Here is a 26,480-nt window from a genome sequence, read left to right on the forward strand (position 1 = left end):
CCACTCTGGACAGTTTTTGAATACATCAGGATGTAATGAGAAAAGTCTTAAGAGTTTATTACTATTACTATTTTCTATTGGTGAGATCTCCAAAGCAGCTAATGTCTCTGAGCCAGAGAAGGCTCAGTCACTGCCCATGGATCCAACAGGCCAGGCCCCTCCATCACCCTCCCCTTGCTTGCCAGCTCTCCTGTGCTGCGCCCACTGCTGCTCCTTTCAGTAAGGACAGGGCCCGGCATGTGTCAGGGAGCTCAGGTGTCTTGACAAGCTCCAGAGGTGAAACAGAAAACTTTCCCGGTGCGATTTTCCTATTTGATCTTTTGTCTCATGTGTTCCCCTTGGGGATGAACAAGAAATCCTTCTTTGAATAATTCATAGGCCCCGAGGTGGAAACACGCTGCCTTTATTAATAAAAAGGGTGGGTACACAGTGCTGATTATACCTCTTCTGCGACGCTCTAGCAAAAGCACAGAGATCTGAAAAGCTCCTTACAAATTTCCTCTTACAATAGTGAGACAAAAACGAAAAGCCATGTCATATCTTTAATCAAAGAGACTAATGTTTGGATAATATGTAAAATTATTTATAAAGCTGTATCGAGCTACAAAATGCTCATAAAGGGAAGCTGAAAACAAATTAAGTAGCTATAATTATTATAAGATCTGATTTATTTTTAAAACTGAAAAGGACTGTCTTAGTGTTCTATTTAATGGGCACCTACTAGGAGCCAGGAACTCTGCCAGGCTTGTTACGTGAATCACTTCACTTAGCTCTCATGATTGAACTGGGTAAGTGACAGCCGGATTCACAGAGGCACTGAGGATCCCAGAGGTTAAGCGACAGCCCACGGTTTCCCAGGAGCAAGGACAGGGGCGGAGTTTGAACCCAGATCACACCAGGAAGCACACACTCTTCCTCGATGCCTAATGCTTGGAGCCTCAGCATTCTTCTGCTGGAAACCAGCAGTTACTGCTCAGCCACTTCTCCATTTTGCAACGTCACTGTGAGAAATGGCCAGAGAAGGAAGGCTTTGGGATCCATCAGAGAACATTTTACTTCTTAGTTACAAAACCATATCCTATCAGCACTGGATGGAAACTCACAGTCTCTCTAGTTGAATGTTTTCATTTTACAGAAAGGAAACTGACAGAGACCTTATGGGCTTCCCCAAAGTTAAAGAGCGAGTGAGTGACACCACTTGGGACCAGAAGTCTGTCCCGAGACTCCTTGTTCAGTGCTCACTCTACCATATCACACACCACTGAATGGACGCTGTGCTCCCAAGGGCTGCTGACATGAAGGGCACCTCGGTTTCATGACAAGGCTTTTCTTTCCTGTGGTTCATTAAATCAGAGACATCCTACTGCTAAGAATGAAGCAAAAATTCAGAACTCAGCCTGGCAGGCAAGCCCAGAGAAGGCGGTATGGCTTTTCACCAGCCCCTCAGACTTGTTAACTTTCGAGTTTCAATTCATCCTCTCACAGGAGGATAATAGCAGACCGATGGCTTTGTGGGGCAGCTGCGCTCAATGTATGTTCTTAACAGATGGAACCCTCCAGAGTGGTCAGTCTGCTCCCCCACCTAACGGAAACCAAGGTAGTCGGGAGGCCAATTCCAGGCAGGGGAGGGAGGGTGAGCAGTGGGGAAGCCCCAGTCTTCTGGCCTGGGCATCCAGAAGAGGGACGTGTGCATTTCTGGAGAGCCGCCATAGCCGTACGCAGTGTGAAAACTGGGGTGACTTACATGGGTCCTCTCGGTACAATAGGGCCCTCCCCTCGCCTCCTCTGATGGGATGCCCCCACTAGCCAGCGGCCTCGGAGACAAGCCGGAGTCTCCAGCTCCCTCAAGGTAAGAGAGCCCCCCAGTTTTTTAAAGTGCTCTGACCTTTGTACTGAAGTCTCCCCAGGGTGTGACACCCCCCAAGGTGGCTGCTACTTGCAGCACAGAGAAAAAGATGACAATGACAGTGCCAGGGCCACAGGAATGTCTTTATTGAGCCCAGAGCCACAGGGTGTCTTGGACTACTGGCCAGGAGACCACTGACTCAAACTCTCCCCTCATACCGAACAGCACCACCGGCCTGCTCGGTCTGTGCACTGCCAAGTCCTAGGGGCTCCATTTGCATAAACTACAACAGGAACGGTGCCCACTGGCTTTGTGCAATGTGATAGCCCGTCAAGCTAACTGCATCTGGCCTTTGGAACCAGAAGAGGGCTTGAGGGTCATGAGCCACCTGCTGCTTCCAAGGGGAGCCCCAGTCTAAGAGTGGGGCCCCGGCCGGTTCTCGGACTTACCAGTCGCTGCATGCTCTTCACATGGGTGGGGCTGATGGACAAGGCTTCTTCATACCACCGCCGTGCCTCATCGATGTTGCCGCGGAGCTCGGCAACCTGGCCACGCATGTACAAGACGTTGTGGGACATCGGGAAGAGGTTGGCAGCTTCTTGGGTACAGGCTGTGGCTTCTGCAGGCTTCCCAATGCCAATGTAGACTTCAGCTGTGGGGAGGAGAGCAGAGGCAGATGCTTTCCCGGTTCACTACCCTTTAGAGGCCCTCAAAGGGCTGTGACTCTGGTTGGGACACTTATGTTCCCCCCACGGGAGTCTGGCAGGGGCCCATCTGGAATACCCCAGGCCCAGAGCCAGACAATCTCCCACGCGAGTGGAAACAGCTGCCGGCTACAGTCCTTCCCGCCCATCGTCACACAGGGACTCGTCACTCGTACTGTGGGGCCTTGGAGGGGACACATGTCACCACCAATGAGAGGGGAGTGAGGACTGCCTACTGCTCGCTGCACCCCTGGCCTCCGCCCTGGTAAACCGCTGCTGTTTCCACACACGCTTTTGTTTACCCTCTTGCTCTGCCCGTCACCCGCAGCCCCCTTCAAGGCCTAGCCCAATGGCCACCATCCCTGGAAGCATCTCTGACCCTTCAGCTGAAAGGGGAGCCAGCTCCTGCTCCTCTCTGATGGCTGCATCCTAGACGTGTTCTCGTGAGAGGTCTGGGGACACGCCGGGACAGCAAGCTCTGCTGCGGATCTGTCTATCTCCCCACCTCAGGCTTCAGGCGCAGAGACTGGGAAAGGGCAGGTGCGATCACACAGTTGTGGTCAGTGTTGGCGCTGCTCCCTTTTTGACCTCAACCAGCCTGGATGGTCCCTGTCCTCAGCACCCTCACTTCCCTGGGGATCACAGGCACACCAGTGACTGACTCCTCAGGCTACAAGAGAGCAGGCCCTGCCGTGCACAGACCCGCCCTGCCCCTCCGGCTGTCAGTCCCCTCCTAACAGAGAGCCCCGAGATGCTGGGCTGGCCAGGGAGCTATAAGGGGAGGCCCTGCGCCTCTCAGACACGGAACTCCGGGCACTTCAACACAACCACTGAGCCCTAATGGGGCGCCTGCCCACGTCCTCTGGACATTCAGCTCACGAGGTACTTACTGAGCACCTACTACACCTGGGGACTCTACAGGGACAGAGGTGACATGGACCTGTCCTTTGTTTGGGCCCAGGCAAAAGCCGGCCCCTCCTGGGAGATGAACACCCTCCTAATGACACTGCAGGGCTGTCTGATGTCTTTCAGTAACACAATTCTCTCCAAGCTCTCGCCAGAGTCGGGTGTGTGCCCACTGCGGTTTTAGGTTACCTGAACGTGGTGGCGGGTAACTTGGGAGAGCGGTACAGGACGTCCCTCTCACTGTCCACTGGGCTCCTGACTTGCTTCCATTCTGAGGGTGAGTTTATGCACATTTCCAAGATCCCCGGGGCCCAGAGCTGTCTGTGGTGGGTGAGACACCTGGGCCTCTACAATGTAGATCGCCATGGAAAAGCCCAACTTGGGAGAGGGGCCCGAATGCTTCCAGAATTTTTATAACAAGATTCAAAGGGGGGCACAGTGCACATGTAAGTCCTGTTCTCTAGGGTCCTCCGTGAGACAAATGTGAGACCCAGTATCTTACTGACCACCGTGTCCTCATCAGCCACAGGTCTGACGCTATTGCTCCCTTCACATAATGAGGAAACGGAAGACACGCTACACTGAGTCATGACCATGAAGGTGCGAGAAAGAATCCAGGCCTCCAGGGACCTCTTTCCAGGGCTGTAGAAGGCGTAGGAGGGAACCTATGTCACTGATAAGGCCTGTGCTCCTGATGCAGATGGGGCAGACAAATGCATGGCCCAGGTGGTGCCTAAATCCGTCCATTTTAAGTTGAGGTGGAAGGACACAGGGCATGATGTACTGTGCCATTTCCAAATGACTTTTCCTTATGGAGCCTCTTTTTTCCAAACAGATCTTCAGAGTGGGCAGCTTGCCCCCCTCTTGGTTTGGCCCCCTCTCCCAGACTCTGGGGTACTGCTGGGGACCCCAGGGCTCTAGGGTACCCGTTTGTAAGCTGCAGTGTCATGAGAACATGGAGGGCCTTGGGTGTGGCCTTGAGCAAGGTGGTCGACTTCTCTGGGCCTGTTCACCTGTCAGATGGGGGCCCGACGCTGGCCTGCATCTCTCCCGGGAAAGTGGTAAGGATCAACCAAGAGGATGGAAGCCCGGAGCCCAGAGGGGCTGAAAATGGTGAGGACGACGCTTAGTCGAGCCTCATCCCCATTGAGACTGCAGCATGAGGAAACTAAGGCGCAAAGAGGTAAGATGACTCTTTCGAGCCCCGCAGCTCTGTTTGGCTGAGTCAGTGGATTAGGGGGTGCAGGTGCAGCCTTTCCGTTTCCCCCTGGCTCCCTGGAGACAAGGGCTTAGTACAGCCATTCCCCCTTTATGAGGACATTGCATCTTAACGGAGCACAAAGTCTTAGGCTGCAGGAATGAAACCTCAGTGGTGGGATTTCCGACATCAATCAAGTTGTTTGGGATGGGGTTAGGGGAAGAGGAGGAAAGGGTTAGAATGCTTCCCAGCATCCCTGAAATTCCCAGAGGGGCCTTCCTGCCTGGCATACAGCTGGTCCCCTAGAACACAAGGAGGCTGTATGGCATTCACCATGAGGCTGTGCTGCTTGGGAAGGCTTCCTTCCTGGGAGTCCACAGCTCAAACAGGGACCAACATCTCCCCGGAAAAGGGTTTCACAAACATCCACTCCTGATCCCACAGGCTCGCAGCCCCTCTTCTGTGTTCCCCTAGCACCTTCTATAACCTCTGTCATCCCCTTGATGCATCATCTCTGCTAGAGGATCCTCCAATCTTTGCTTCTTGTTTCTGTCAGGGGCCCATCTGTGTAGCCGCACACCTGGCCCCTCCCCTAGGTCCCATCTGATTGACCCGCTTGGGAGAAGGACTGAGGCTTGCTCACTGTGGCCCCTCAGACGCCTCTCTGTCCAGCGCCCTGTCCCTGGGATGCTCACGCAGGCACGTCACTGGGCTCTGCCCCTGCAACAGGAGGCCAGCACTTGGGGATGGGTGAATACAACTTGGCTGAGATGCACTGGGAAGCCCAATGGAGACCAGAAGTCAAGCCATGTTCTCTGATTCAGCCTCCCTAGTAACAAAGCTGGAGGTGCAATCTCCATCTGCCTCTCCTGTCTATTTCTTAATTGGTTCAGAACTCAGGAGGTCAAGAGAGGAGTATTGTTCATACTTCCCTAAAGCCTCCAAAATATGATCAGTAGTGTCTTTTCCCACTAAACTGTGAGCACTGCCCAGCCACAGTCATCTCTGCATCCCTCAGCACAGGCTCTGGCTCTTAGTAGGGGCTCAAGGAAGTCTGTAGGTTAATGAATGCTGAACGATGGTCAGAAGAGGGCACAGGTCAGTGAAGAAAGTCGAAGGCCAGAGAAGCAACAGCACATGAAGTTTCCCTGACCCTTTCACCAAGGGCTAAATTCCAGTTAAAAAAATAAACAAAAAGGGCCTTGTGAGCTTATTAAGAGATAGAAGAGCTTGTACTCTTCTATCAGGAACCGTAACACAGAGGGAAGCTGGCTCTGGGCGCTTCCAAAGGCAATCAGCTCCAATAAGAACACACGTCAGTGCAGTGTCGGTGCTGCAGGGTGGGCTCTGAGACGTCACTCTCTGAAGAGGTCACAGGGACCGAGATTCTGTCCTGGTCACTGACAGCCTCCAACCAAAGGTAAGGGGCTACTCAGGGTCACGGACACTTGCCACCTCACTCCGAGAGCTCCCTTTAAGCTCTGACCATCTTCTTTGGAATCCCTTGCTTGGTCCTTGTTACCGGGTTACTATGAAAAATGTTGGTAATAAATCCCACCTCTGCTTGCAAACCTCCAATGGTTCCCGATTGGAGGTGAATGTTTTTGCCTGGCTTTCAACATCAGGAGCTGGCTACCTTTCCAACTCTCTCCCTCTCTGTTCAATTCACGGTCTGACCTCCACACCTCTGCTGTGCTGTTCCCTCTGCCCAAAATGCCTTCCCTGAATTGCCGTCTGTTGAAGACACACCACTCCTCACTCTGGCTCCACCAAATCCCACTCGGCACATGATGTCCCCAGAGGCCCCAGGTGAACCATCTCTCCACCGCCCTGTGTGTGCCCTGGGATCCCTCACCCCAGTCTGCCTGCGCTACAGTGACTGAGTGTGTGCCAGCTTTCCCACTAGATGCCATGCTTCTGCAGGGCCAGGCTCAAGTCTGCTCCACCTTTGCAGTGTCCCATGCTCCTAACTCGCCTTGCACAGAAGGCTGTCTGAAATCTTTGCTGAACCAAACTAAAGACGTGATCTGAAAGAGCTGAGCTATGCTGCGAAGGCCTGAGAACCATCTCTTCCTCAAGGTGAAGTGGCATCCCGACTGGGGGACCTGGATGCACTCACAACCCCACACAGGTCCAGGTTCCTCAGTCATTCATTCATTCTTCTAACACTTGTCAGGCACCCGCTTCATGTCGGGCTGCAAGGTTGAGAACTGGCTCACGATGTGCCTACCCTGGCCTCAGGGTTGTGCAGGTTGTGCACTGTGCAAAGGTGCTGGGCAGAGTGGGGCTAAAATCTAGCCTGGACTCCACTGGAAGGCTGTGTACCTGGTGCAGGACTGTGTCTGCCCCGACAAATGCAAGGAAGCCCTTTTCTTCTTGTAAAGGTGCCTTCAGCTAGCCCAGCCTGCTCCCTGGGGGTGAGTCTATCCAGAGGGGACACCTTTTGTGAAACTCACAAAGGAGCAGTATATGTGAGAGGCAGCCCAAGGACTGTACCTAGTGTGGGTGCTGTCAGATCTTCTGTTCCACCTGAGGTCTGGCAGAGAGCGGTGAAGGAAAAGATGGGAGCACCATCAGGTACTCCCCAGTCTTGCAGGTCAGGCAGGAAGCTAGGCTGGCACACTCCCTGATACCTGAAAACCAGTTCCTCTACCCCAAACCCTACTTCCCTAAAGGAGAAGTGACTTGTGCTTAGGAAATAAACTCCAGCAACTTGGTTCTGGGATAGCCCCCGCCGTGAGGGGCAGGAGCCCCCAGGGTGAATGCAGGTGTCTGCCAGGAGCAGCAGCTACTCCCTGAGCACGCCCCCCGTGTCTTCATGGATTCACTCTTTCATACAAAAATCAGCACGAGGGCCAAAGAGGAAAGGGATCACGTGTCCTGATGAGTCTCCTGTCACCCTTCCAAGTCAGCAAGGTCCAGGGGAGGCCTCATCCTTATCAGCTCTCACAGGAATTGTTCTTTATTCTGTCTTTGTTTGGGGACTCCAGGAAGTGAAAGGAGGTGGTGATTTTGATTTGAGCTTCTTTGGGCCAGCCCCCAAGCTGGGGCCTGTAGTTCCCTAGCTGAACACAGCTCAGGTCCTGCCACTGATGGCCCAGCCACATGCCTTCGTCAGGGTCTTGGCTGCACGACTGACATTTATTTCTGAGTTTGTGAATGGCTGTGTCAGTCTGTCAAGAGTGATCCCTTCCCCAGGGGCTTGGTGGGGCGGCGAGACCAGCTCCTCACCCCCTAGCTGCATTTGCGATACGCTTTATCCCTTCCAGGCCTTGCCCAACTGTTCTGACTCCTCAATCCTTCCCCCAAACCCCACACCCCCTTGGTTGACCTTGACTCGTCATTCAAAGAGAAAACAGAAGCAAGCCAAGCTGACCTCAAGCCTCTTCCCACTACCAAACCCACAAGCCCACTGATGTCCTCTGTCCCCACCCTCTTGGCCCCCACCTGCTATAACTGAGGGCCAATCCCTCTGCCTGTGCCCTGGACCCCACACTCTTGCCTTCTCAAGGACTTCATACTTCATACATCCTCTCTCTCTTCTGAACGACCAGGGTCTCAATCTTGACTTGATCATCCCCATCAGCAATCAACATGCTTCCATGTCAGCCATTTTTTTTTGTGTGTGTGTGTGTGTGTGTGTGAGAAAGATCAGCCCTGAGCTAACATCCATGCCAATCCTCCTCTTTTTGCTGAGGAAGACTGGCCCTGAGCTAACATCCGTGCCGATCGTCCTCCACTTTATATGGGATGTCGCCACAGCATGGCCTGACAAGCGGTGCATCGGTGCACGCAAGGATCCGAATCCGGGCCGCTGGCAGCGGAGCGTGCTCGCTTAACCGCTACACCACAGGGCCGGCCCCCGTGTCAGCCACTTTTAACCCCCCTCCCTTGACCCCACATTCCTCCCCAGCTACCCCTCAAGTCCCCACTCTGCTCCACAGGGGTTCTTCCCGCAAGGACTGTGCATCCCCTGCCTCCAGTTCCTCACTCGCCATAGGCTCTGGAGCCCACATCAGAACGGCTCCATCTCTACCCCTCCACTAACACCTGTCTCGTCACGGTCACCAACAACTCCCACACGCCACATCCAACAAAGGCTTTTGTCTCCACCTCACTCAGTCTCTCAGCAGCATTTCCTACCAGCCATATCCTCCTTAAAAAGTTATTTTAATAGCTATTAAGCACTTGCTACCTGCTGAGCACTCTCCATGCACTATCTTGTGTAACTGTCACAACTGTCCTCATTTTGCAGTGGAGAACACTAGGGCTCAAGGGATTAGAATAACCTGTCCAGGTCACGGACTAGATCACGGGTGCGGAGGCCAGGATTTCAACTAGTCTGAGTCCAGAACCCATGTTCTTAACTGTACTGCACAGGTTGCTTTGTAAACCCCCTTGGCTGCCATGACAGCCCCTCTCCCGGTCTTCCTCTGGCCTTGCTGACCACTCCCCATTTCTTGGGCTTTTCCTCTCCTCCCCAAATTTTAAATTTGGGGGGCTCAGGTCTCAGTCTTGGCTCTTTCTCTTCTCCATTGACATTCTCTTCCTAGGCCTTCTCAGCACACCCCTTAGCTTTAAATCTCCACTCCCAGATTTATGTTTCTAGCCCAGATCTGAAGTACAGGCTTGAATATCCAGCTGCCTGCCAACATCTTCACTTGCATTTCCTCAGGCACCTGACGCTTCCAAGTTCCATCAGGGCTCTGGCTTCTCTCCTCCCTGGCCCCAACACATCAGTTCTTCCCCCAGGCTTCCATCGAAGAGAATGGAATCACCCGTCACCCACTAACTGCAGCCCCAGACACAGGATTCTTCCTTTTCCTCCACTCCTACATCTTATCCATCAACAAGTCCTATCAGTTCGAATGCTATCGAAAAAGCATCGCAGGTACCCATCTCTCTCCACTGCCACTGATGCCACCTGAGACCAAGCCGTCTCCTCTCCCATGGACCAAGGCTCCTCACTTCCACTTTCCACTTTTCTGCCTTCCATTCCGCTCTCCACACTGAGTGAGAGTGGCCTTTAACGACCTCTATCCGATCCTTCCACTCTCTTGCTTGAAGTCCTTCAATAGCTTTTCAATACTTTTAGGATTAAGTTAAAAGATCTTAACCTGGCTGCCAGGGGCCTGGCATGATCCTGTCTCACCTCAGGCCACTTGATTCCTTTCTCTTTAGGCTTCAAGCCCCAGGGCCCCTGCCATGCCATTTCTCTAACACGCTGAGCTCATGCTGCCTGCAGGCCTTCCCACGTGCTGTCCTAGGCCCCCTACCCTCGTCCTGACTGACTGCTGGCACTCCTCAGGTCTCTGTTCCCCAGATGGGGAAGGCCTCTGCTACCAGTTCTCACAGGAGCCCACACTGCTCCTTCATGGCACTTGGCACAATGGGAATTAAGTGCTTCTGTAATTGTTTTGTTTTGCATCTGTAAATTCCAGGAAGGCAGGGACTGTGTCTGTCTTCAAAACCACTGCAGTCCAGAGCCTTGCTCCGACTGTGGCATGCAATCAGATGCTCAAAGATACTGGGTCCAACAACTGGGTGCCCATCCTGGGTTACAGCTGGGGTTCTGGGGCCACACTGGTTGGGTTTGAATTCTGGCTTCTCCATTTATTAGCCATGTAACCGTAGGCAAGTGACTTGACAGCTGTGTCTCAGTTTCTTCATCTGTAAAATGGGTGAATAAAGGTATTTATATCTCATAAGGCTATTATGAGGACTAAACAAGTTAAGATAGATAAAGTCTTGGGAATAACATCTGACACACACACAGTGCTTGATAAACGTCAACTAACTGCATGTTGTTGACCATTAATCAAAACCTCCCAGGGCAGGAGAAGGGGCAGGCCTGGCGGGCCGACCGATTCAGACTGGCAGTGTGTCAGGGCAGGCCTGACCCTGGTACCGCGCGTTCCCTCCTGCAGCGCTCCCTGTGCAGTGACCCACACGCCACCTGTCTGGGAGCTGTCTTCATCTCGTCGTGGTAACTGTGCCACAGGATTACCCGTCGGCCTGGGTGAGGCAGCCTCCCGGAGGCTCAGAGGAGCCTGGTAGGGGGAAGGGCAGACAGGCCAGGGCCAAGGAATTTGTGTGAGTGTCACAGCTTTAAATTCCCAGCAGAAATCAGAAAATCTGATCTTGCACATCTAAGAATAGCTGTTGGTTTCGACTGTGAGAGGTGCCAAAGTGGAAGCTATAATTATTAGTAAGTAACAAGCAGAAATTAACCACCTACAGCAAAGTCATTTTTAGCTGCCGTCCCAATGTGGAAATTGAAAGATGGGCACCAAGAAGCTGCTTGGCTTGGGAAAGCTCTGGTTCAACTTCGAATTATGGTGAATGTATGAATTTCCAAAGGCCAACACTAGGATTCGCATTCTAAAGAAGTTGTATGGTTCCTAGGGAGACATGTCTTGAGGCACGATAAACATCAAATGCTCTAATTCAGCTCTCCCGACTCCTTCCCCAGGAGGACTGCAGAGGCACGCACTTCTATCTAGGCTGGGTTTCCCTCCTGCAAAACGGAGGAAATAACCCCTCTGACCTTCTTTATAAGTTGGTGTGTATATAAATGGCACTGGAAGATACGTAGAACTTTCAGGAAAAGAGATCATAAAAATGGGTAGTTCCTTCCTAAATATCATGTGAAGCCCAGATGCGATAAAGAAAAGACTGGTAAATGTACTTAAAAAAAAAGAGATGAACATAAGAGAGTAAATCTTAAAAGTTCTCATCACAAGAAAAAAATATTTGTAACTCTGTATGGTGACGGATGTTAACTAGACTTATTGTGGTGATCATTTCACAGTAGATACAAATATCAAATCCTTACGTTGTACACCTGAAACAATACGATGTACGTCAATTATACCTCAATAAAAAAGACAAAAGACACACAAAAAAATAAAAATGAAGGAAAATATTTACAACACATATCACAGACACAAGGCAAATTTCTTTGACACATAATAAATGCTTATAAATCAAAAACAGAAGCTCAGTATTTAAGAAGATGAATGGCCAGAAGCCATGAATGGACAACTGAAATACCACTTTGTACCTATCAGATTGGCAAAGATCTAGAAGTCCGATAATTCATTGTGTTGGCAAGGATGTGAGAAAATGGGCATTCACACATTGTTGAGTGGAATCTAAATTGGTACAATATTATGGAAGGCAATCTGACAAAATTGATCAAAATTAGAGTCCACACCCTTTGATCCATCAATTCTACTTTTAGGAGTTGATCTTACACATATAGAACAATATATAGAAGGATATTTATTGACCCATTGTCAGTAACAGCGAATTACTGGAAATAATCTCAATGTTAATCAACGGAGTACTGGTTAAATTATGGTAAATTCATGCAATGGATTTATTCTATGCAGCCCATCCTTATATGAGCTGAGAAGCAAGGCTCTCCAGTGTGTGATATCTCTGGAAGGTGCAGACTGCTAACCGTGGTTGCCTGTGGGTGAGGGGGACTGAGGCTCAGGGATAGGAGAGAGCCTTTTCCCTCTGCGTCTCTGTACCTTTTCAATTGTGTACCACATACATGTCTTATTTATTCAAAAATAATTTAAATACAATTGTCACATAGGTCCAAACAAACCAAAGAACAAAACACCAACAACCCATGCCGGTTGGCCGCCAGGTGTCCTGGTGCAGAGACTGAGGCACTAGGGTCAGAGGTGTCCAGGACAGCAGGAGGGAGTGCAGAGGGAAGGGGCGCCCAGGGAGCAGGTCCCACCCCACAGGAAGGGAGAGACCCTGCATGATCAAGCATCCCTGGTCTTTCTGGGCCTGTCCTCCGTGCTGGGCCTTTGGCTCGTTCCCTCACAGAGCAGCTCGACGTTCAGGTGTGCTACTCATGATCTCTTCGCCATTCAAATGGACACCCAGGTGGCTCAGGGGCTCTCTCATACAATAGGCTGGAAATCTGATGTTGTCTCACAGTGACCTTACCTGCAAGCCTCAAATCTGGGGCCACCTCCACTGCAGGCTCCCCTCACGAGCTCCCACTACACTCAGCTCACCAGAAACAACAACCAAGAGAGAAGAGACCCACAAACACCACAGGAACACCATGGCCTTGGCTGTTAGGCCTTGATCTAACTAGTTTCTCCTAAAGCTTGCAAAATTTATGGAATCTGGCAGTAGTGCTAGAGCTGATGATGGACACAGATGTCACCTGGTTTCCATAAGTTATCAAAAATGTGGGTCACTTTCATTTTGCCTCTTAGAGCAGTACAGCTCAAACCACATATGCTAAAACCTTACAGTTCAGTGGAAGCTGTTTTCTGAATTCCTTCTGAATTTACCTCTTCAAAGACCATGTGAATATATGATATGATTCTAAATCTTTACTCAAACAAAGTCATGGCTTTGAAAGAGTCATATGGCATGAATCCTATAAAGATTCTAATTACTCCATTCATTCATATTACATAAGCACTATGTACATTCTGCCCAGGTCTATAGGGCAGGTATCACCTTCACTTCCCATAGTTCAAGTTCACCAACTTGTAGAATTTTAAAAGCCACACACGTTAACTAGCAATGAGAGCTTTATTCTGTCCCATTGGCTCTAGCAATGAGAAATGGATGTTACATGATTATGTAAAAGTTCAAAGATAGTTCCAAACTGAATCTTAGTCACTGAGTTCTTCCGTGTCTAATAAGTAGCTACAAAATTTCCTCCCAAGAGCGATGGCAGGCCATGCAAAGAGGAACAAAGTCCCTGGATAACTGAGTGAGGGGCAGCTGGCCACCAGGTGAAGCTGTCCTGGTACTTAGTGACCCTCACTCAGGTCATTAACTTTCCCAAGAAATAAGAAAGAGAAACAATGTCTGTGAGGTCAAGGGAGCTAGATCCAGCCTAGAAGGATCACCTTCAGCTCTTCTGTTGTTTTTAGACTTTGGCCCTTCAAAAACTCCACTTTGAGCCCAATCTGAAAGACAACTCTGCCCCCACACTGGCCCTGCAGGTTCAACCAGCCTCTCCTGGCCCGGACACTGAAACATACTCCTTCTCCTTCTCCTCTCTGCAGTCACTGCTCATGATGGCGACAGAATAGGACAGGCGCCAGGTCCTAGACTGGGGCCTGGGCTTTCCTGTAAGAGAGCTGATGGGGAAGGCATTACTGCCGCTCCCGTGCCCTCCGAGTCTGCTCGTCTCGGACCCAGTGAGAGGCCGAATGCTGGCAAGCGTCTGCACAGGAAGAACAATCAGCACATTCATGAATCATCCCTTTTTTGTACTTCGGCTTAGAAGAATATAATTTGTTAATTTACGGTGGTTGTTATTGCTCAATTAAAGATGCCAACACAGAAAAGGCTGGCTGAGCTTGGCTTTGTGACATGCCAAAGCCAGGTAAACCCAACCATGTTTTCATAGCTGAAGGTCCGCCAATGGTTTCAAACAAACATCATACAATTAACCTTGGCAACAAAGGAGTAAACAGATGGACAATGGTGGATAATAAGCACTTTCCCAGCCAAATTTGGGCTTTTCTCGCGCATCCTGAGAGTCAAGCCTGGGAAGGCCCAGTTAGGGTCTTGCCGATCAAGTGATAAAGCTTGAGGAATAGAAGTTACCTTTTATATAGAAATATAAATACATAAGTAAATCAACAGCCATCATTTGCTCGGAGTCCCTGTATAGTGGGATTCTCATTGCGAAAATGCCTGCATGCTGGGTTTATTTTTGAGAATTTCAGCTATGCAGAAGCAGCCACGTGAAACTGGAGGCGAAATCATACCTGCTTTCTGGGCTACTTTCCAGGTCAGCCTCCCTCTCTGGATTATCAGAGTGCCATCAGAGAGGGGAGTGGGGACATCAAAAACCCAGCCCCTTCCCTGGTTTTGTTCAAGACATCTATATCATCAATACACCCGTCCCCTCTCCCAGGGACTCCAAGACTTCACTGCTGGGAGGTGCCAGGCACTGTGCTCATCAAAAGCAGGAAACAGGTGCTATTAACCCTACTGTAGAGATGAGGAAACTGAGGCTGAGAGGCGAAGCTATTAACTCAAGTCTACACAGCTGGTAAGCAGTAGATCTGGGACTCCACTCCAAGTCTGCAGGACTTCCAGACTCCCAGGTCTGGGACACCAGGCTATGTTGTCTCCCACAAAGAAGTCTGGGGTGTAGCCCTCCGGTCCGTGCAGCACAAACCCTGCACCCCACACAGCAAGCTCCCCGAGATCCTTAAAGTCCAATTCAGAAAATCTTTCCCGGATGCCTGCTCTGTGCCAGGCTCTGGTCAGGGTACTGAGGCAGGGGAGGGATGGGGAGATGCAGAGTAACTCACGGTTCCTGCAAAGTAGTAACATTTTGGTGTGTGACTGCAAAAGCTTTGATTTCTCCTGAGGAGAGGTTGTGGGCTAAATAGGCAAGTGTCCACAGGATCCTACAGCCTCTGGCACAGCGGCAGGTTGTGGGCAGGGGTGGGTGGGATGGAAGGGCCCCAGTGGGGGCAGAGTGGTACCTGCATGGAGCCAGATCTGCGCCAGCGTCATCCAGGGGTGCAGCGGGCCCTGCTTGGGGGCGCTGCTCTGTAGAGACGAGGCCACTTCCGACAGGGCCTGCTCCACTCTTGAGGCTGCTACTGATGTGGCATGGATAGAGCCTGCGAGAGGTTTTCAAGAAAGTGGCATCAGAAGTGAAAGGACAGACCCAACCAACCAACCACCCACACCCTCCTTCCAGACACAGACAAGAGTGTGAGACGTACATACGCCCCTTTCCCCATGATGCTTCTAGGTGTTATTTGTCCCTAAAGAAATACAGACAATCATTATGGCCTGGAATCTTAATTTCCATCCTTTGCTTTAGCTGATCTTTTAGTCAACAGCCAGGGCACATGCTGCTAGGTGCTCCCTCCAGGAGTTCGTCTAGTACAGTGTGAGTGTTGGGGGCAGGAGAGGGGTACAAGGTGTCCACAGCTGTGATATACATGGCATCAACGAAGTCTACCAAGGGAAGTTCAAGGCACCTGTCAGTCCCTAAACCTAGAAACATCTGGGGGGCGGGGGAGGAACACACTCGCCTCCGGGGGTGGTATTTGGAGTAGATGGAGACCATTCGCAAGACAACCAGCAACTTTCCACTTCATTCCCTGGCCTTTGAGAGGTGGGCAACACCCCTAGATTTGGAACCATGTTCTAGGACATGGCTGGAAAACTGTAGAAAAGGCACACTTTTGCCCTGTGCATAAGCAGATGTCCATTATTAAGGCTAATAGTCGACTAGTGGAGGAGAGGTTACGGCAAAGACGCCTGGAGCTCAGAGGCTGCACCTGCCTAAGTCTTCTGTAAAACCTGCGGCCCTGAACGGCCCAGGAAAGGGGCAGACTAGGCACATTCACTAGTCCAAGAAATTTGGTAAAAGAACTTCTATTCAGAAATCAAATGACTCATTCTTCTCCACGCTGACCTTCTAGAGGTCCTGATGATCAGGACCACCTCCTTAAACAGGGGCTCGTTCCCCACCTCTTTCCAACACTTACTCTTGGAGGTGTGGTTTCAGAACTGAGAGCAGGCGTCTCTGTTATTTCACATTTAAAACTGCTGATATTTATATTCACGGACAACATTCTTAATTTATAATGCATCATAAAGTTTAAAATGGAGACAAACATTCCAACGTTGTTAGCAGTAACTACCAATTTATCCTAAGGTTTAAAACAGTGATAATATATAATGACAAATGCTGATTACTCAAATCGAGTTAGTTATACTCTGGATAAGACAAAATTGTGAGCATAAAAATAATTTCTGTTGGGCTTTGAAATGCACCATAATTTATTCATTTTAAGAGTATTTGCAGCAATAGACTGGCCACCCATATTGTGTTTTGACTGTTCCAACATGAAGGAAACTTGGATTCCTCTAAATACACTCAAATCCTTTGGTGCGGGTTTGGTGGAGACGACTTATGGGGGTGGATGGAAACCGGACTGGGAATCCACCTTCTGTGGATAATCCACTACTCAGACAGCACCCACGAGGGCGAGCAAGAAGACAGCACCTCTGGGAAAGTACCAGTGAGTTCTCCAGGGGGCACGCTGCCTCTCAAGAAGGAGGAACTTGAGTCCCCATCAAAAGCCACTAATTGATGTGCCATTCTGATGCAGGAGAGCCAATGAAGCTCAGCTAAGAATCTATCCTTGCTTAGACAAAGCATGTCTGACTACTCCGAAAAAAAAAAATCTAAACAGCAAATTGATGAAACTGCTGTTGATTTTTTTGTCTTGTTTTGTTTTTAACCCTTTTATGGAAAATTAATATTTGAACTTTGATAACATGGACTTAATGTAATTTCTCTGAGATTTTTAGTAGCAACAGTCAGTTAATTAAACGAGTAATCGAGAGGTTGTTGTTGCTATATTCTGACATTACCAAGCTGGCTTAACTTCTCATTGACTGCCTTGAACAGTGGTTCTCAACCTTGGCTTCACAACAGAATCACCAAGGGATTTAAAAAATCATGACGCCATAGCTACACCCCAGACCAACTGAATCACTAACTCTAGGGGTGGGGCCAGGCATCTATCTGTTAATCACCCAGGTGACTCCAATGTGTAGCTAAGCCTGAGACACCCTGACCTGGAGAGACAGGAAGCAGATGGTACTACCATTTGGTCAAGAAAAGCCTGAAGGCGTATTCCACACATGCCAGCCAGCCTGAGCTCTCCTGCTTCCCTGCAGCCCTGTGAACGGGGAACAGGGTTCCTGGAAGACCTTGTTCTTCAGAACAGTGGTTCTCAAACCTCTTGGTCTCAGAATCCCTTTAGACTCTGAAAACCTACTGAAAATCCTAAAGAGATTTTGTTTACCTGGGTTATATCTAGTGCTATTTACACATTAGAAAGAAAAACTGAGACACATTTAAAATATGTAGTTATTAATTCATTTAAAAATAACAATAATAAACTACTGCTCTAGAAAAATTCTACCAGGATCTATGGCTTCTTTGCTATAAGGACTTGTGACTTTTCAAGAGGCTAATTTTGCTTTTTGGATTAACTATTTTGTCCACAAATGAACTAATCAGAACTACTGCCAAAGTTCCCTCTCTTTGTGATATCTATATAAAGCTAAATTAATTAATTCTTCACATAATAATATGTTCCACCGTGAACAAGCTCTGACGATGATGATGATGGTGGTTATCAGTTTTAGAGAACATACCATGTTTCAGGCACTGTGATTAGCACTTTATATATATTATCTCATTTAATTTTTAAATAATTCTGTGAGCAGGTAACACTGTTATCTGCATTGTTTAGATGACAAAATTGAGATTTAATGAAGTTATATAACTTACCCAAAGTCATACCACCAGCAGGTGGTAAAACCAGGACTCAAACACTGCCTCTGACCCCAAATCTGCCTCTATCTCCAGCTGACACCACCTCCTCCAGGAAGGCTGCTGTGAGCCTTCCATTTCTTCTCCCTACCACCCCCCTGTAAAGTTAGGCTGTGGGTTCTCGGTGCTCCCATAACACCCTGTGTGTATGGTTGTCACCGTACAGACCACACTGTTTTCTGTTAAAGCTGATGTAACTGTCTCTCCTATTAGATGTGTGTGCAGTTCTAGAAGACAGGAAGCATGCCTTCCATTGAGGTATTTTCAGGGGATAACAATGCTAGGCCCATGGGAAGTGCCTGGTATATCCTCGTGGAATGAATGAATGAATGAACAAGTGAGTACTGTCAACAGACACGTCACTGTATGAAATTTGGAAGAGAGTGGTCCCCTCCTCTGGATGCACATCTGTGTGCTCTATTCTCCTTTCCCTTTGGCTCAGAGGCCAGAACCTGCACTGTCTCAAAGGGCTTCCGTCACTCTCAATACCTGGACTAAAAATGACAGTGGCACATAGTTAGATGACACACTGCACCTCCTCTAGCAACTTTCCCCATCTCTAACATAACTAACCCATTTAAATATGGAGGATAACTGAGGTTTATCAGAAATAATGTTTTCCTTCCCAGTCAATCCCTTTTTACACGTTTCCCCAGGGCAGAGACCCTTCATGTTCTGAACGAGGGATGGATACTAGCGCGTTCAGATATTTATTAATAATAGCAGGTTACTACCAACAACGGTAAAAATTATTTAGTACTTAATGTCTACTATTCCTGGCAATAAGACAATAAATCAAATTCTTCCATTGGATTAGAATTTTGAGGAAAAAAAGAAGAAGCATCATTATGAATCAAAACGGATATATCTGATTAAAAAAGATCAGAACAACCTGTATCTTACTGTTTCATAGGACTGAAACGGTAAGTGCCAAAATAGATGCTGGATTTTCATTTATGTGGGTAAACAACTAGAAATGCTAATTCTAACCAACATGTTTTTAAAAGCAATCCTTTTCCTTCTCTCCAAAGCAAATGTGTTCCTACAACATATGTGGGGGTAAAGAGGATTATTACCCTAAGCGAAATGGACAAATTGAGGCTTGAAAAAGGGATCAGAGGGAAGGAATATCAGATATATTTCTAATTTGAAGTCCAAGACTCTGGAGGAATAAGCTTCAAATGATCAGGTTTGACAGGTAAGCGCCTAGCTGCTGGGTATCTTTCATTTATCACATTAATTCGAGAAGTGCTTGTCACTGTTGTAACCCTGAGGGCTGAGCAGCTGCTGTGCTCCACCAAGTCCCTCAGTCACAGCACACAGCGGCTCTGCAAAGCCACCTTAACTGAGCACTGACGCAGGCAGATGAGAGCGCACCCTAAAGTCTGGCCCAGGTTCTGTGAGCTAATCGCCCAAATGGTCCAGGGGGCATAAGATGCCCAAGAGCTGAGGAGATCTGTACTATTTCCTCAAGCTGACTGCTTTCTCTTCCCTCCCACCTAGATGCCCAAGAGAAGATATCTCAGACGCTGGGTAGAACGGCCAAGTCCCACTTGAAGAACTGTTCTGATCCCTGCATCCAGGGTTTTCATCTGGGTCCCCCCTTGGACCACCATGTGTGTGGGGGTGGGCGAAGGAGCAGGCAACAGAGAGGATCCAGGAACTGCAGTGGAGAAGCTTTTTTCCAAGGGCTGAGGGGACCAGGAACCAAGGCCACTGACCTCAGGAAGCTGTGAGTCCAAGCTCTGAACCCCTCCCAAGGATTTCTGACCCATGCTCCTATCATATGCTGAAGCCTATTGAGAAACCTTGTCACAAGTAGGACACTGGGGACAGCCAGCTCAAATTGCCTTCCCAGTTGAAGCCTTTCCAAAAATCCTTTTTCGGAAGCACACTGCACCTGTGGTCAATTTCACATAGATCTCAAATGTGGCAATCACATACAAACCCTGTTTCACCAAAGTTCATCATTTAAAGGGATCTCAGAGCCAATAATTTTGTTAAGCAAAAGGCTCAATAAATTATGTGGCTTAGTTATGTTCGATAACCTTGTATTTCACAAGCAGGGTCACTGAATGCATGGTATATATTTATATTCCAGCTACCCTTTTAACGTTCTGGTGGCATTAAGGAAGCTGCTGTAGTCTGAAGGATGTCCACCTTCCCTCTCCCCTCCTTTCTTCACAGCATGTAGAAGATGAACTAGATCTCAGATGAAACCCTGCCCGCCTGGTGACTTGGTGAGCACCACGGTCCAGGAACAAGGGACAACTATGTTACATTATATGCAAAAAAAATCCTCTACCAAGGAGACATCAGTAGACACATCTCACAGGTGTTTGCTCAGGATTCGGGCCGCTCTTTGCTTCCCAGCCCTGGAGTATTAACTCAGATGCCTCACGTGCAGGAATATGGGAGGATGATGGAGCACACGGCTGCACCCCAAGTCCCACCTCTCTGCTTGTCACCCACATGCTCTCTGCCTAATGCTGCAGCAGCAGATACCTGCTCCCCCAACGTTTTTCTGAAAAGACACCGAGCCCACCCAGTCGCAGGCCTGCAGAAGTCACCCATTGCTAACAAATCTCCGTGCTTATTTTCCCTCAGTCCTGAAATGACTCAATATTATCCATCAATAGAGCTATTCAGCTTCCAGCTCTTAGAAGCTGTGCCCTCAAAACAAAGAAGAAAAAAAATCAGCAGTTCCACCTCCTATAGACCCGAAACACGAAACAGCAATCCAAATGACTAAGCCTTCTGCCAGAGAGCTTTGCTTAAAATTTTTCATTTTTAACAGGAAAAGAATGTCTGTTTCTCAAAATAGGGCTTGAAAGTAAATCAGTCCAATACTGCGGACTGCTGGCAGCTGGTGACCTTCTCAGACCTGCCACCTGTGCTCTAAGAACCCACACCTCCTGGGGGCTGAGGGAGGAGGTGGCCGGGGAGCCAGTGATGACTGTCTCTTGCCTTTTGAAGAAGGAGATGAGATATGAGAGGCCACTCTCACTTCAACCCTCAAATTAGGATATTTTCTCTGTACCTTTTTTTTTTTTTAACATCAAACATTTTGGTCTCCCCCTACCCCGCCCCTGAAGGCATTAGGACAATTCCCATCTTAGTTGGAAGTGGTCCTGCTTTTCTGAGGAGGCTGATTTGGGGTGGTGGGCTCCTCATACTGTGCTGTCAAGGAGCTCCCTCCCATATTTCTGATTCCGTGACAGCTGCCACCTCCCCTCTTCATAGCACCTCCACCAGTGTGATGGGGGTGTAGAGCTGTGGTGGCTTTATGGGTAACTGCCTGGTCCTACCCGCTTCCCACCGACAATGAGGCCTCCTGCTTGTGGGTTCCTCTGAGAAATAACTTTGGTCCCCATTCTAGTAGATACTTTCTTTTCTCAGTGAGTGGAAAAGAGATTAAGACAGCCAAGTAAATCAGGACAGCCAAACCCAGGGTCCCAAGACGAGATCATTATTTCCAAATGACTTTAACAGACTGTCAAGCACAGTTGAAACCTGATGGCATGTGTCTTCTTCTGAAAGGGAAAAGTTCTTTCCAGGGAAAGCTTTAGGGAAGGATCCCACCGAGGCAGGGAGGGACTGGGACATGTGGTCACCAGTGGGCATGCGGGGGAGTCCAGCATGCCGCTGGTGGCTGTTGGCAGGGCCAGGTGGTCACACGGAAAGCGTGGAGGGAAGCCATTCACAAGCATGCGGGAAGATGCCAGCTGTCACTGTGAGCCGCGCTGTGGCTCTGGGCTGGAGACAGTACCTTCTGGAGGACTACACCGGGCAGATGCTTCCATCTCCATCGAAACCCTCCCCATTGCATATTCATGAGGGTGTGTCTCTGGACTGAAATGCTCTTCTGCCTGGGGGAGGCTGTGCTTGTCTTGGAATGCAGCATATGGGCAAAGCCTCCCAGGTTTGGGCGACAGTCTAATTACTGGACACAGACTCCTCAACTTCTATCTGAGTGCCATTTATTACTGACTTGTCAGTCTCCTAAAATTCCATTCAATCTTCTTCCAAGAAAGATACCATGGAACTAATTAAGGAGAATTCATTAATTTTAATTAAAATAGCAAGAAAAGGTTTATAGTTGAATCATTAGGGCTGAATTTTTAAAACTGCTCCCCCTCAAAAGCAATGGGGTCATCACTAGAGTAACTTTTTCCTACATAGGTTAAAAAAAACTATTCTATTAAGAAGGAGCAGAGTGTGAAATATAACACCTAACTGAGGAGTCACTTCCTGATCATGATATACATTTTTGAACGTTAGAAAATACAAAGGCAATAATAAAATGCTGGCCAAAATGGAAAAACTACTACCTTGAATTTATTTCTCAGTCTATTTCATTTGAGAGGGGTGTTTTCTCATTACTCTGTTTATTCTCTTCTCCTGGTTTTACATTCCTAAAGAGAACAAGAGTTTCACCAGAATCGGCAGCGTGGAAAGCTAAGCCAAGAACCCGAGTCGGCATTCTTGACTATAGCACTTCCTGGAGAGGAGAATAAAACATAAGCACATGTTTTTCTTCAAAATGATGGCCGCTAGAGCACTCAAGAATGGGGGCGCCTGGGGTCCTCAAGTCTAAGGAGTGATGGGCAGCATGGAGGGAGCCCTGGGTGGCTGTGTTACCAGCCGGCTTTCCCCACCTGGTGTGTCACTTCCTTCTGGGAGCCACAGCTGGAGAAGGACACCTGACTGAGGCCTGAAATCAGCATCAGCTACTGGCAAACCACAGAGGCGTGTGTGAACAGACGCGTTCGTAAACTGACGTCTTGACAGATGAGGAAACTAAGGCCCAGGGAGATTACGTGAGTTGTCTGGGTTTCTCTGCAGAACTGGCTACTGAACCCAGGCTTCCTGATCTTTGAGAGAGTGGGAGCCATTTCTATGCAAAACAGCTAAGTCCCTTGCATAAGTATATCAAGCCTCCTTTAACTAATAAGGGCTGCTTGAAGATTTTAAAGTAATCTGACTTTCTGAAAATCAAATCTTTTTAATGTATCTGAGGAGCCTGATATTGAAAGGACACTGGCAGTGAAACTTTTTTTTTTTTCTGAAGAACCCTAATGTGATGACAATACCAAACATACCTCTTTTCCACTATGGACTTTTCAAGCCAGAAATAAAGTCAATCTAGGCTGAGCTGGATCTCAGAGGGGAGATCAACTCCCTGAGGGGTATATATAAGCAGTAAGGCTCAGATCATTCAAATAGATCACCATATACATATGGATCACCATATACATTAGCATTTCCCAAAATACAGTCCCTGGAACACCAATTCCACAGGGTGGAAAAAATGATGAATTTAGCTTGGGAAAACTGGGTCAAAGTTAAGAGAGTCTTGAACTGTTTAAATCGCAGGACTTCTCAGAGACTTTAATGTGCTAATGTGAACCGTGAGTCTGTAAGAGAGAGAGATACTATTTCCCAAAAATATTTGACCAGAGAGAATCAGTGGCCTAAGAAACATCCTTTGAAGAATGTAATAATTCACTAATGCCTTAAAAGAATACCACCTAAAGCACCAATCCTCAACCAGAGAATTGCTTAGTCTCCTTTAAATGTTGGTAGAGGCAGTTTAGCCTACTTTAGGGAAAGTAATTATTAGAACTGCTTTTCTATGTAGCAATAATGGTTGAACTGGAAAGGAATTTCAAGATTCAACTGGTTCCTTCTATCCAAAATTTACAGACGACCCGCACTGGGGAGGCTAGGTGTCTCAGATTTCTGATCAGCACCAGTGGGGCTGCTGATCAGTCCACTGCACGCCCTTAGTTGGGCATTTTTCCTGCAATGCCCTCTTCTGTAGTCCTTCCCAGACAAGTACTGCCTCCTCAGTATTTAAACCCAAGCTGCGTTGGAATGCACTAGGATCTCAGGAGAGATGGGCCCCAGGTGGCGGAATGGGCAAGCAGGTGGCAGCTTAATGTCCACACCATCTCAACATTCCCAGCAATCAACAACCACAGCACACGTTCCATGGTGGAGGGAAGCGTGATTCTGGAGACCCTCAGAAAGGTTAATAGAGATTGGTAAACTACTTACTAACTGAAAAAAGGGAGGGAAAACCATGAAAGTATACTTCTGGAGAGTTGCCTTGGAACAACAAATCAAACCAAAAATTAAAACCAAGAAACAAAACATTTGAAAAATCAAAATTAAGGCTAAAAAAGCAAATAGAGTTCTAACAACCTTCCAACTGTAAGTCTGGCTGTCTGGGATCAGATTTCAATTTGAGTGACACATGTTTTTCCACTAACAATGACTTTTTTTTTTAACCAAAGAAAGGCCAACCGGGCATTCCCCTCTTTTTAAATGTTCCTCCAGCACATGAAAGTTGGCCAATTCATGTAACGTGTTTTGTTTCCAGGGCAGGAAATTCCAAGGGGAAGGGAAAAATGATCAAATAAGCAGTTTTCAGGTCTTTCCAAATATTAACCCTAATCATGATTGCAACAGTTTGTAGGGTTGGGCTAGTTTTCATTCCCATGAAGTTAAAGGATTGGAGGAAGAATTTCATAAAACTTCAGGTCTTGATTATCTATCCTAATAGAAAGAGTTGGGATTCAAATTCATTACAATTTTAATCAAGAAATTCTACATTTATCAGTAATGTATGGTATGTTTTCCCTTCTCTAAATGTTGTATTGACGGGGTAGAAAAAGACTCTTGGGTTCTTCACTCTTAGTTAAAATACCTGGTTACTGGTATTTTAGGCATTCCCATGGGATGCAACATGGTAAATACTGGCAGGGTGTGGAGTTGGTGGGTTTGTTGTGTAAACAAGAGTGGACGGGGCGGTGAGAGCACACAACATTATTCTAGAACAGTGAGATCCCATTTTAAGGCAAAAAGTTGGGCAAAAGTCAATGTAAAAAACTATTTTTTGGAAAAACAATTTTTCTGGAAGTTGGCAATTGCCCCTATGCACTGTATTAAGGGAAAACGTCTATTTTAAGAAGTAGATTAAAAACAACATAAGCAGTTTATAAACATTACCCTCGTCTTCCATTTCATAAAACTGGGATTACCATTAAAGCAAAGCTCACAACACTTAACATACAGATAAGTAAGGTCAGAGTGTTTCTTGGTTTGAATGATTTATTTTAGACGATAGCCTCATCTCTGCCCTGACTTCGTGTGTGTGTGAGTTTAATGGCGGGTTAGCCATCCGAAAGATGAGCACATTAGGGAAAGTAGCTCTTTCTGGCAGCAGTTCCCCTTATGAGCTTTTGTTCAGCATATAACTGAACATTTGGAACAAAGATGAGCCCCTATAAATCATAGATATAGAGATTAAATTGTCTGGCAGTGCTGCCGGACAAGTGAACATTAAATAAATGAGGGAAACAAAACAAGGGTGGATTCTCCTGGTGAAACCCATATTTAGGGCCCATCTAAGGACTTTATCAACCAGTGTTTTACTTTAATACAGGGATCTTTTTTTTCATTGACAGGTCCCTGAATACCCTAAAACAGACTTTCAAATTTCTGTATTAATTAAAAGCAAGATCAGATTAAAATACTGTTCAATTTCCCCGCATAGTTTCAAGACAAACTCTACATTTTCCTTCTTTGCAAATGGAAACAATTTATAGCATCGTTTCTCAAAATGTAGTACATAACCCACTGGCATTATAATCACAAGGGAGTATTTCATAAATCCAGATTCCTGGGCCCTTCAGGTCTACTGAATCACGAATTCTGGAGGTGGGGCCCAGGGGATCTGCAGCTTTCAAGGCTCTCTATGGGATTTTAATGCACATAAAGTTGAGAACCACATATTTAAAAGGCATATGGCCATTATCTTTAGAATACTTTCATTACTACATACTTGTTGAATTAATTTCTAAATTGAGGGCCGGCCTCGTGGTGCAGCGGTTAAGTGCACGCGCTCCTCTGCTGGCGGCCCAGGTTTGGATCCTGGGCGTGCACCGACACACTGCTTGTCAGGCCATGCTGTGGCAGCGTCCCATATAAAGTGGAGGAAGATGGGCACAGATGTTAGCCCACGGCCAGTCTTCCTCAGCAAAAAAAAAAAAAAAAAAAAAGAGGAGGATTGGCATCGGATGTTAGCTCAGGGCTGATCTTCCTCACACATACACAAAAAATTTCTAAATTGAAAACCAGAAATATTTAGGAATCAATGATTATTTGCAAAATGTTCTAATTTGCCATTTTTAAAAATAGGAATCTTATGCATTTATATCAACTCCAGGAAAGCACAGAAGTACCTGAGAACTAGAAGCAATATTCTAGAGAAGTTTCTATTTATTCTGCTCAAAACAAGTTTCTTTTACTTTTCAAAGAGGAGGTTGGAACTTGGGCACCAATGTCTCCTTCTGCCCCACACAGCTTTTGGATTTTCAAGTTGGCAAGATTTTCTCTCATATAAATTTGATGGAGTTTCCTATCCAGCTTATCAGTTAGGAA

The 26,480-nt window shown here is 47.6% G+C and overlaps 1 protein-coding gene across 5 annotated transcripts in view; it reads right to left on the minus strand.

Annotated features, from left to right (window-relative positions):
* The window catches only part of TTC7B (tetratricopeptide repeat domain 7B), a 253,328-nt gene that overhangs the window by 31,312 nt on the left and 195,536 nt on the right, over positions 1-26,480 (minus strand). For 3 of the 5 annotated variants that reach the window (XM_058567542.1, XM_058567543.1, XM_058567544.1), the window contains exons 18-19: positions 15,151-15,291; positions 2,296-2,498 (exon numbers count right to left, since the gene is read on the minus strand). In XM_058567542.1, coding sequence (XP_058423525.1) covers positions 2,296-2,498; positions 15,151-15,291 — 344 coding nt within the window. Of the gene's footprint in view, positions 1-2,295; positions 2,499-13,050; positions 13,872-15,150; positions 15,292-24,092; positions 24,144-26,480 lie in introns of those variants that run through there. The other 2 variants (XM_058567546.1, XM_058567545.1) reach the window with 2 other exon arrangements.

This window comes from Diceros bicornis, chromosome 24 (assembly GCF_020826845.1).
Source record: "Diceros bicornis minor isolate mBicDic1 chromosome 24, mDicBic1.mat.cur, whole genome shotgun sequence".
Lineage (NCBI taxonomy): Eukaryota > Metazoa > Chordata > Mammalia > Perissodactyla > Rhinocerotidae > Diceros > Diceros bicornis.